General features: G+C 38.5%; 1 protein-coding gene across 8 annotated transcripts in view; it reads right to left on the reverse strand.

Moving 5' to 3' along the window:
* ROBO1 (roundabout guidance receptor 1) overlaps positions 1-13083 on the reverse strand; it is a 1316070-nt gene that overhangs the window by 109067 nt on the left and 1193920 nt on the right. For all 8 annotated transcript variants that reach the window (XM_080657733.1, XM_080657738.1, XM_080657736.1 and 5 more), the window contains one exon: positions 11192-11319. In XM_080657733.1, coding sequence (XP_080513859.1) covers positions 11192-11319 — 128 coding nt within the window. The remainder of the gene's footprint in view (positions 1-11191; positions 11320-13083) is intronic.

Here is a 13083-nt window from a genome sequence, read left to right on the forward strand (position 1 = left end):
TATGAAGGTTCTTAAAGTCATCTAGTAAAGCTTTTGGGGACTTACAATATGTGTTTCATCAAAATGCTGATGAACTCACAGTTCTTAAGCAGGACCTTGTATTGTAGTAAACCCAACTTGAACCTGCAGAAAAGGCCCCTTGACACAGTTAGTTTTGGCTTTGACTCAAATAACCACATTAATAGTCAGAAACAATGAACTATTATACTGCCAGCTTTTCCGAAATCAGCAATTTAAGGAAACTGTTCCAACAAATGATTTAAATGAAGTCTACATCAAAGAAAGGAAACACAGAACTGAAAGCCCAGCTTTTTCTCTCATTACTTCTTTTATGCCTAGATATCATACAAGCTCTAAAAAGTCGTATGACTCTTAGGCAACGATCTCATATGCTGATAGGAAGCTGAACATAGCAAGCCCTATGTACAGAAACCACAAATTTATAAAACGTGCCTTCTTTCCCCCATAGTTTGTTTTGAATGCAGGTTTATTAAATTTTACCTCCTACTACTGGCAATGAAGTCACAGCAATCTATATTGTTTTAGTTTTACCTAAATTTTAATTTTACATTCTGAAATAGTTATTTAGTGATCCATGTAGTTTGCTTATCTTCACAGTTGTTACTTCACATCTTAGGAAATGGTCAAAGGCACACACACATGTTTATTTTCGTGGGTTATGCCTTCTGATCCATTTTTAAGACTATTAAAGGTTTAAGTTACATGGAAGGTATTACTGGGGACCATCTATCCAAATTATTTTTATCTCCAATTAATTAAATTGTTCCAATATATGAATTATATTTATTCAAAGAGCAGGGAAGGGATTCAATATTATTGATTCTATCAGGAAATTTACCAGCAGTGAACATACCAGGAGGGATATTAATTATATTTAGAGGTTAAAGGAAATCATGTTAATTATGGACCTGTTTAACAACAAAAAACCCTCATTATTTGGGTCTCAAATGCATATATATGTATGTGCATCATGTAATCAACACAAACAAAAAGTATTTTTAAATGCAGATTTCATATAATATAGTTCAATTATCTACTGTTGTCAGAGGCAACTAGAATAACCATCTACCATAGTTGCAGAAACCTTGAGAGTATTGTTTATTGAAAAGTATTTATTGTATGCCTATGCAAAATACTGTGGGAGATGCACACACACTCAGAACCTAATCCTTTTCTACAGCTAGTGATAAGAGCACTGAAGGGACATGAAGTCCTCATTCAGACACATACAAAGACGCACTACTGAAGTGACCTCCTCTCTCTTTCTATTGTCATTGCTTGTACTTTTATTAAGCGTTTCAATGCTTCAAACCATGTGCTAAAAATGTAATATGTAGTAGCTCATTTTACTGTTGAGAAAACTGAAAACCAGAAATTAAATAACTAGACATTCAGCATTTGAATCCAAGTGTGTCTGACAGAAAAAGACTGTACTATTGATTTGGTTTTACAGAATGTTTGCTAAGAGCAGCCACGGGGCGAGGGGTGGGGGGTGGGGGGGGGGAGGGTATATTTCTCTTTTAAAACACTTTCCAAAGAAATATCGTGGAGTAATTTTCAAAGACAGATAGATCTCAATATCAAAGAGACACAAATAATCTTTGCAGAAAAGTAAAACAATCACCAAACTCTACATTAATCAGCTACAAAATCAATCAATCAATCAATCAATCAATTTCCCCTGGCCAGGTGGCTCAGTTGGTTGGACTATCATCCAGTATACCAAAAAAAAAGGTTGTGGATTCAATCCTCCGCCGGGTACCGATTGATGTTTCCATCTCATCTCATCTCATCTCTCTCTCTCTCTCTCTCTCCTCTCTCTCTCCTCTCTCCTCTCTCCTCTCTCTCTCTCTCTCTCTCTCTCTCTCTCTCTCTCTCTCTCTCTCTCTCCCTCCCTCCCTCTCTCCCTCTCTTCCTCCCTCTCTCCTCCCCTCCATCCCTTCCTTCCAGTCAAGTGCGGTAGACATTAAAATGCAGTAAGGGTGGTAATAGTATCGAATGGGTACATGAATGGAGAAATTCCTAACACACACCAGTGTGGGGACTGTCTGCAAAGCTTCTTGAAGGATTCTTACTTGATCTGAGTCCAAGGATGGGAATAAGTAGCAAGTAGAAGATGGGCCAGGGCATTTTAGACCAAGGGACCAACATAAGGAAAAGCTCAGAGGTAAGCTACATAACATGTGTATGAAAAATATGTAAACAATATAGTGATCCTAGACTGAAGGGAGGCATCGCAGGAAGGAAGAGGTAGGCGGCAGAGCACTATTAAGCATTTTGGATGTTATCCTGGAGAGATGGGAACCATGACAATTTTTGGGGGGGGGATAAAATTAATGTAACTACCTAGATTTGTATTTTAGGTAGATAAACAAACATGTTGTATGGAGAATGGAGTCCATGTGCCAAGACGGAGGAAAGGAACTGGTTAGAGGTTAACCACTTCACTGTTAGAGAGAGGACAGAGGCCTGAATTAAAGCAATAATCCTATATAATAAAAGCCTAATATGCTAAGTGACTGGTCATCCAGTCAGCCGTTCAACCAATCAAAGCGTAATATGCTAATGATATGCTAAGGTAGCTCAACTGCTCACTATAACGTGCACTGACCACCAGGGGGCAGACAGTCAACCAGTCGGCCAGTTGCTATCATGTGCACTGACCACCAGGGGGCAGACGTTCCAACTGGTAGGTTAGCTTGCTGCTGGGGTCCAGCTGATTGGGATTGAGTGAGACAGGCCAGACATGCCCTGGGGCCCTTCCATGGTCCCTCCCCGGCTGGCCAAACTCTGTGTCCCTCCCCGGCCCCACACAGGAGCTGCCCCCTTGTGGTCAGTGCACTCCCACAGGGGGAGCGCTGCTTAGCCAGAAGCTGGGTTCATGGCTGGTGAGTGCAGCAAGCACAGTGACAGTGGCAGGAGCATCTCCCGCCTCAGCTACAGGTGGGTGGTAAAAAGCAAGGGGTCCCAGACTTCGAGAGCCCCAGAGTGCAAGAGGGATGTCTGACTGCTGGCAGGTGGACATCCCCCAAGGGGTTCCGGACTGGGAGAGGGAGCAGGCTGGGCTGAGGGACTGCCCCCCGCTCAGTGCACGATTTTTGTGCACTGGGCCTCTATAAGAAATAAGTGAGCAAAGGTTGGCCCCACATCACCCAAGCGATCTACTGACGAACATCTGCAGTTACACTGCCTTCAACTGCATGTAGAACATGAGACACTTCAGCTCTTATGCCTAGTCTCCTCCCATTTTCACTGCATCACTATTATTTCCTGTGAATAAATAATCACATTCTGAGTTAGTAGAAAGTTAAAAGCTTAGCCAGACCCCTGATAGCTGCTTCTTGCTTCACTGAAAGTTCTAACTGCTGTGCAGTTCCCAGTTTATTGGGACATCTCATAGGAGTCAATAATAAACTTCAGTCCCCAAGTTATTTCAGCAAAGCTTCTTGTGTGAAGCATGAGGTTCACTAGCAGCAAGGAGAAAGGCTCTAGAAAACATCCCATTAGTAGTAATTAAGTCAGCCAAAGACAGAAGGAGTCTTTTTTTTCTACCACGGTGCCTCCCTGGTCTCGTATCAATCTCAGACTTTACAGTAAGGCTCAGCCTTCCAGAAGCTGTCAGTGGCTAATCAATCCTAATGAGGAAGGCTCTGTTCCTTCACTGTACAGTAGGCATAAACACTGATGGGAAAATAACTCTTCAAACAGAAGACAATGCACTTTCTTTGATCATTCACTGGAACATTCCTTATTATATGCCTACAATAACATTTAAAGAGATAGTGACATCCCTCATGATACCATATTTTATAATTTTAGACTTAAAATAGGTGATGAAATTGAGAGAATGGAGTAATTTCACATCAAGGGAAGAAAAATGAAGCACTTAGGAGAAAAGAGCTGGGACTGCACAGAAATCCTACTTGTCTAGGAGCAGAGAATCACCTGGTTCAGAGATGCTTGGCATCTGCCTTTTCTTTTCACAGAGCAGTTGCTGAAAGGGCATAAAAGCAACTGTTTATTGAGCTACAAAGAATCACTGGTCCCCATGAGAGGCCTGCAGAGCAGTGCAGTGGGGTGTGAAGTAAGATCTAAATGTCCAGCTTCCAGTGTCTGACTGGCCTGGCACTCGAGGCTATAGGGAAACGGGAGGACTAAACGTCTTTTAGTTCCTATTGAAAGAGAGACAGACAAAAATGGGATCAGATTTTCTTAATGTTTCAATGCAGTGAAGATAACATGTGATTGCTTGGAAATGACTGGTGTATGGAAGTCAGTTTTCAGTTTGGTTTCCTGTGACAGGCATGCAGTGGGAACATGATCACTCTGGTGAGAGAGAGACACAAATTTACTCTGGAAATGAAATTTTAACAGTAATAAGAGCTGCTTTATCTGTAAAATTGCAAAGGGAATGGAAGGATTAATAATGCCATCTAGTTTGCCTTGTTTAAGCAATGAGTATCACTGAAGCAAAGAGGCACAGGAAATCTTAGAGACAGATGGCAAACTTGAAATGTAGAGTTTCAACTGTATGTGGCCTTGTCTGCTATGTCTCTTGGGATACGATATCACTCCTCAAAAATGGAATTATTTAAAATGCTATAGAAATGATTGTCATAATAAATAAATAATTACTAGTTTAAAGGATTTTTTACTAATACTGTAGTAAATAAAATTATTTTCTTCCTATATTTTCTTTTTAATTGTTTTGAACCTACATCCATTATGCTTTTCTTTTTTTTTTTTTTTAATATATTTTATTGATATTTTACAGAGAGGAAGGGAGAGGGATAGAGAGTTAGAAACATCGATGAGAGAGAAACATCGATCAGCTGCCTCCTGCACACCCCCCACTGGGGATGTGCCCGCAACCGAGGTACGTGCCCCTGACCGGAATCGAACCCGGGACCTTTCAGTCCGCAGGCTGACGCTCTATCCACTGAGCCAAACCGGTTTCGGCCATTATGCTTTTCTTAAAAGAGGCTACCGGCAGCCAAAGAAAAAACAAAACAAAACACAAAAAACCCGCACAAAAAAACCCACTCACTTTTTAAATTAACCATGAATTTGGTTAAAAAATAAAAATAAAAAAGTAACAAATTTAAGTGGGCTATCATGTGATTCCAAGAAGAACCCCAAGGCCCACGTGGCAAGCATTTAATAAAGGTCTAATAGGTTTAGATTAAGATAGTAAAAATTAAAAAAACCTGCTACAATTTTTGGAACACCAAGCAGAGGCATAAATTTTAACAGTGTTAGTGGCACACTGTTTAAAAACCTGGCAGGGCACCTCTATGCATCTATTTTGTTCTGGTTAGATTTTATATTTTATAGGCATGTCACAACCTATAAAATGGTTATAAATACCACAGTCTATATATTTTCTGTAAGAGATGGAGCCTTATGCAATATGAAACACTAGTTCAGAGGATAATTCTTTCCTTCCAAGACAGAGCCAGCACTCCCAACACTTGTCAAAATGAGACATTAAAGTGCAAATATTACAATAAAATAAAGCAAAACTGAGGTGACATGTCTTTAAGAAAATGTCTGATTGTGTATTTTAATTTCACAGAGAGAATTGTTGAAGAGGTGGGTAGATGTTATACCTACGGAGGAAAAACCAGGATACACACTAAGTATAATACAACAGCATTGATGGTTTAAAATTATAGGTAATAAACCTTGGACTTTTCCAGGAAATAACAGAACATCACATGCAGGTTAAATTAATTTTCTGATTAACAGGGAGTTAAGCAGAAACACTTTCTCTGTTGTAATTATTCTGAACAGCATTACTTCCCCATTTTTTATTGGTCATATAACAAGTATTATTTTTTAATAGGTCAAGTTACTGCACAGCTTTTGAGTTTCCTCTGACAGTTTCAATGACACACCAAAATTGACATGCAAATTAAAGGAATCTGGATGTTCCTTTATTGACTAAACATTAACAGAGGCCTGGATGCATTTTTAATCAGAAGCTTCCTAATAGTGTCAAATATTACCATAATTTACTCTTTTTTCAGGTAAAATAAAATCTTCTACATTATAAATAATTAATATTTTTATTTTACTCATTGGCTTTTGGATGCTGTCTCCCAAGAAAAAGCAATCCAAACCATGCTTTGTGAGATACATAGGTGGTATAGGTTTTAAGGCTGAAGTGACTTGCTGTTAATGGGATGTGACCTCATATTTTACTGACAGCTTAATTGTAGCTTCCAAGTAGTCATGAAGGAGAAGAGCACTTTTTGAGAATATCTGCTCCTGGATAATCTTACTAGTATCAAAATTAATTACCAGGAAACACCCCTAATTTATAGAAATATAACCTGAACTGCTGAGAATCCAAATAATTAGAAACCAGTCACTCTTAGAGTTAAGAGAACCAGAATAGGGATCAAATACCTGCTGCTGAACATTTTTCCATAACAATAACACTGCATTGCACATAAAATGTAATCTTTTTAATCATTTCTGTTCCCAACAGTCATAATTTTCATTAATTTATATAGTTACCTTGCAAAACTTCAGCATAAATCTAGCATGAGTTTTGATGGCACTAACAAAATCCAATGCATTTACTATAAAATATAATAAGGCGTTTTTTAATGAAAATGTAATATTTTATATTAGAAAAGTTTTAGTTAATGTTACATAATAAATGATCATTACTATGTTCTCATTTAAGATTTCTGTTACAATAGCAGAGAAAAATTACCTGTCTAGAGTTATCTGAACATTACTATTTTCCTTACAAAAAATAAACAATAATTATTCAAATTAAGCAATAAAGCTATCAATAATAACACTAATCCTATATAACAAAGAGGTAATATGCAAATTAACCATCACACCCTCACACAAGATGGCCGCCCCCATGTGGTCACAAGATGGCCACCCCATGTGGTCACAAGACAGCCTCCCCTATGTGGTCACAAGATGGCCACCACAAGATGGCTGGCAGGGGAGGGAAGTTGTGGGTGATCAGGCCAGCAGGGGAGGGCAGTTGGGGGTGACCAGGCTGGCAGGGGAGGGCAGTTGGGAGTGACCAGGCTGGCAAGGGAGGGCAGTTAGGGGTGACTGGGCCAGCAGGGGAGGGCAGTTAGGGGCAATCGGGCCAGCAGTGGAGCAGTTAGGCATTGATCAGGCTGGCAGGGAGTGGTTAGGGGCAATCAGGCAGGCAGGCAGGCAGGCAGGCAGGCAGGCAAGCAGTTGGGAGCCAGCAGTCCAGAATTGTGAGAGGGATGTCTGACTGCTGGTTTAGGCCCGATCCCAGGGACATCCCCTGAGGGGTCCCAGATTGGAGAGGGGTGCAGGCTGGGTTGAGGGACACCCCTGTCAGTGCACAAATTTTGTGCACTGGGCCTCTAGTCCTATATAATAAAAGCCTAATATGCAAATTGTTCGACCTGGCATTCAACCACTATGACATGTGCTGACCACCAGGGGCAGGCACAGAACATGGAGGACGTTGGGGACACAGCGCTGGCAGCGGGCAGCAGTAGAGGTGGTGCCGGCCCCGATGGACCCCAATGAGAGTGGGACCATGGTGGAATGGTGGAGCAGGTGAGCGGGCGGTTCCAGGCCATGGTGGGGTTCCAGGCAGGGCTGCAGGGCTATGAGGCTGGGGGTAAGAGCTGGGGCCCGATCCCCACAGGCCACCCCAAAGGACCCCAACTATGCACAAATTCATGCACCGGGCCTCTAGTATAAATACAATCCTTTTTATTTATAAAACTTTGTAACAGATATGTTAAAATTTTTACATATATATTTTATATTAATTCTTATAAAAATGCTGTGGTGTTGCATTACTATATTCATTTTATGCATGGGGAAACTGAGGCACAGGAAGTTTAAATCACCTTTTGTAGGTCACACAATTGGTAAATGACATGACCGCAGATTCAACTAAATTCTGACTCCAATGCCTATGGCCCTTAGTTGCACACTTTTTTGTAACACACTTTGAAACTAATTCCCAAACTCTAAAGAAATGTTTTAACTCCCTTTATTCTTTCTATTAGTTCATCAGATAACTCTTCAAGCCAGGGATTCATAAACTTGCTTATCTAAAAATATAATTAAAAATGTCTGCACCCCATTTCAGATCTTCTAAATCAGGTGCTCCAGAAGCAGGCAGATAATCTGTATATTTAACAAGCTGCAGATGAGTTTAGTATTTAAGTTCAGATAACAAACTTTAGATGTGTTTAGGAAACTCTCCCTAGTCCTAGGTTTTATTTGTTCCCTTTTAAACACAGACCACCAGGCAGCTATCATAGATGCCATTTATTCAAATTTGACCCAAATGAACCTACTGTTGGTGCTCAGAATCAGAGCCCCCAGACACTGCTTGAATTTCCTATAGAATATTCCTATTTCCTTGGGATATTTCTACCACTCAAGTAGAAGGTTGAAGTCCACAGTCATCTCACTTGTAATAAGCACTTATTAGATAAAGTGTCCACTAGATTCCCAGTACCATGCTAAGCATTTTGAATAGTACACAAGTAGAAAAAAAACAACAAAAAAATACTTAGAATTAAAGAAGAACTATTTAAGGCAGGCATATTTTAAGAAAATATATGAAGGTAGTCTCCAGAAAAGCAGAACTGAAATACCAAGAAAAAAAGGAAATAAAAAGGGAAGTAATTCTCAAATTAAGTTATTTATTTTTAAAATTTCCCCATTGATTCTTAGAAAGAAAGGAAGAGGGAGAGAGAGAGAGAGAAACATTGATATGAGAGGAAAACACTGATATGCTGCCTCACCTGGACTGGGGATAGAGCCTCCAGCAAACCTTTCCATACACTGAATGACACCCAACCAACTGAGCCACACATGCTAGGGCTCAAATTAAGTTTTTTTAAATGTTGAAACTAATCATGTCTTTACTAAGGGTGAAAAATCACAGTCACCTTTACTTAAGAGACTTTTTTTTTCTATAACTTCTATCTGGAGTACAGGGTTTTGTTGTCCAACATCAACTCTCAAATTAAATATTCATTGTATGAGAAGTGAGGGAAAGGAAGATTATTTATAATCCCATACTGATTCCAATAGTCCTTTCTAAAAATGAACCACAAATAAAACTCAGATATCAAAAGCTCCACTACTGAATTTCTTACTATAATTGTTTCCTGCTATCAAATTCATTTCTGATTAGTTTCCTTTGTAGTACCTAGTATATTTCTACAATCACTCCGAAATGAAGGAAAAAAAGATATAACTTCTCAAGTTTCCTTTAAAAAGTTTCCTGATTCTCCCCTCCCCCATCCTTAGTACCGTTTACAGTTGGGAATCATATTGCTTTCTTTGATGTATTATGTACATTACTCTAGCTGTTAAAGATATTTTAACAGTGATGTTAATACGCGTATTTTAATATTTGAATCAATTACCTTCTTAACAATATACAACTCTGTCTTAAGTATATAGAAAACTCAATGCAGTTGAAATAAGAACAAATTTCCTCAAATAGTTTCTGGATTTGATCATTTGTAACCAATTTCCATTGAAATGCAAGTGTAGGGAGCAAAAATTCCTTATGGAAAACTTAAGGCTGAATTAGCTTTGAAACTGAGTTTAAAATTGAAGGAAAAAAACTATTTTGATTTCAATGTCTACTGTAGACACAGCAGAATGGCTATTATTTATAAAAGCATCAGGCTCCCAAGGTAAAGGACTTTAAAACATAAAGTGAAACACTACATCTCTCTGAGTAATGTGATAGAGTAGACAATCAACCTTCCTGTCACAATTGCCTGGAGATAGACACACCTGTTCATGCCTTGTATTCATCCTGGGCTACTTTCACTTCCTCTGGGGGGCTTTTGAACTTGGATTTGACATCTCTTAAATTTATGCTTTCTCTAAATGTGAAGGGGTTTCTTTTCTTACAGTTTTAGCCTTACATGGAGTTCAAGTCTAACTTAGATTAAAGAGAAGTAGTCTAGGTCTTAGAAATTCAATGTTTGTTCTTGATCCTTTCTTTTTTTTTTTCCTTTTGTTTTTATGAGGTTCAGCTAAAAACCCCAAAGTGGGACATAATGGCTTTAAAGACAGGAAGGAAATAGTCTTTATTCTTTTTTAAACTGTAAAAAGCCCCCAAGGCTCTTTTGTAGAAAGCCCACAGTAGAAGGACTCCCTCAAAAGCCACCTTTTTCTTCATAATAGCCTTAAAGGAAACAGTGCTCAGAAAAGATGACAGTACCAAGTGCAGCTGATGTCAGACCAAGAAACAAGCTAAGTGGTTTATGGCCAAGATTCCTGATTACTCTATGTACTTATCAAAATAGGGACGTTTTTTCACCAATAAAATGTTTTTTAAAGGTCATTGTCTCTCAAATGCAACAATAACCAACTTATCCACTCTAAAATGGAAAAAAATGAGAAAAATTCTCAGATGAGACATAGTAAGAAATAATCCTATGACATCATGGAGAAAGGAGAAAAGGGATCATGAGAATGAAAAACATCTGGATTATGATATAAGGGTGACAGAACCATTTCTGCACATCAGTTTAAGATAAGACTCTGACATTCAAAAACTTATAGCCATAGAATATAATAATAAATCATAATAAATCACCCCAAATAATAAATCTTTATCAAAATTAGCAGAGTACAAGTGCAATTAATTCACCAAGTATTTATTGAGCATTGTTATATCACAGGCAGTGTGCGCACAGAAAAAGGACTACAAAAGTCCCTACGCGTGGATGACCTTACGTTCTTGAGGGGAACTCAATCCTCTCGTTTTTGTGTTCCACACTGTACAGATCCTTGAAAGTGCATGACCTGAAGGAATGGGCGATTTGTAGCACGTAAAGGTTTTGGTAACAGCTGTCATTTAATTAAAAGATTAGAAGGGCTCTATGGTTGAAGACCCAGAGATTACAGCACATTCTCCTCCTTTCCTTGACCAAGACAGAACTCTTCCTAATTTTGAAAATTTAACTTAACTTCTTGTAACAAATGCATATAGACTTCCCATGGGCAAAATAACAATTTCTTTAAAATGTTTGAAGTAAAATATTTCTAGCACTATTTAAAGCCTATATTTAATATAGAGTACTTTATTAAATGGTGTTTTCTTTAAGTATTAACATTATATTTATGATACTAAAACAACCACAACAAACTGTTCCCCAAACCTTACCTTGGACAGTCAAAGTAGCTGATGCTTCAGCTTTTCCAACCATATTTTCTGCAACACAAGTATATGACCCCATGTCACCAGCCATCACCTTTCGGATTTTCAAGGTATGATCATCTCTGATTTCATATCTAGTGACAGAACAAAAGAAAGCACAATTAAGTGACCTTCTATTTAAAGATCTCATCATTACAAATAACCTATATCTAGGCATCAAATCACGCATAACATTTACTTCAGGAAATTTAAAACAATAGTTAAAATGCACCATTCCTCTAAGTAAGCACACACAGAGAAAAGAGCTTGTTTTTATTTATATTTTAAATGTTTTACTGATTTCAGAAAGAAGAACGGAGAGGAGGAGAGAGATAAAAACATCAATTATGAGAGAGAATCATCGCTTGGCTGCCTCCTGCACAGTCCCTACTGGGGATCAAGCCTGCAACCTGGTCATATGCCCTGACTGGGAATCAAATCGCGACCTCCTAGTTCATGGGTAGATGCTCAACCACTGAGCAACACTAGCCAGGCGAAAAGAGCTTGTTTTTAAATTTATGTGGGCTAAAATACTGAACTACTTTTGAAAAAATATGTGTTTTTTTAAAGTTGGAACTTGTTTGTTCCCTCAAGCTACTGTACTCATACTAAAATTAAAAGATAGTGACCATTCAATTTATATATGCCAGACGTAAAGTAATTTATAGTATTTTATCTTTTAAAATTCTTGTAACCATTGTATGAAGTATTATGCATTTCCATTGTACAGATGAGAAAAGAAAGCGAGGCAGAGGGGGCAAGGTGACCTGGTTGGTGTTGGTCTCAGCTAGTTAAGGCAGAGTTAATAACTGAACTCAGACAATCTCATTCTAGAGTTCATTTGCCTTGCCTCATCTTCCTTCCCATTAAATGTTGGGTTTCCCTTGAAGTTCCACTTTAGCCCTCTTTCACTCTACATAATATCCCTAAGTTATATTATCTACTACAGTTTATATATTCATTGAGAACCCAAATATTTCCAATTCTTACTTCATCTAAGCTCTAAATTCATAATCCCTGCTGATTAATAATTACACATCATATCCCACAGGTACCTAGTATTTTCTGACACATAAACAAATTGCTTTTCCTAACACAATCTACCCATCTTTCTTCACCAGTTCCCTATAACTAACAAAATCATCCAATTCATCAATTGAGTTTCAGAAATTTCTTGCCACTATGGACCCCTACCTCCCTCTCATCTCCCCATTGGGACAATTTATATCATGTTACAGGGACAACAACAATGGTGACCCTGACACTATTATCTCCTCACATACATGTAATATCCATAGTCCAAAAAAGTTATTCTCTCTAAAAAGGAATTCTGTTCATAGTATTCTTCTTGGGTCATCAGTGTGCACGTAATATGATTCAAAATTCTTTAGTCTATTAATACAAGCCTCTGATAATCTGGCCTCAGTATTTCTAACCAAATAGCCCTTAACTTCCTGCCACATGTCCTATGCCATAGCCATGCTAAACTTCCCATCATTCAGAACATGTAATGTTCTTTCTTAGCTTTGCATGTATGCTGTGATGTCACATCCTGGAATACTCTTCTCCTCTTTGGTGCTTATCACATTTATATAATTGCTTACATGTCACTTCCCTTTCAGAAATCTCTTCTAGTTTACTGCTCCCAAATGCCTGACTTTATGGGACCAAAGGGTTTGCTGGGTTATTCTCTATCTATCCAGACATGTTTCCTTCTGTGAGCTCTTGAGAGCAGAAAGTATGTCTAAACCACTACTCTAACCCCCAAACGTAGCAGGGGGTTCGATGCATGCTTATTGAAAGAATAGACACACTGGTATCCAAAACCTAAAGGCAATGCCTGAAAGCTTCATTTTGTT

Source organism: Plecotus auritus (genome assembly GCF_963455305.1).
Source record: "Plecotus auritus genome assembly, chromosome: 2".
Lineage (NCBI taxonomy): Eukaryota > Metazoa > Chordata > Mammalia > Chiroptera > Vespertilionidae > Plecotus > Plecotus auritus.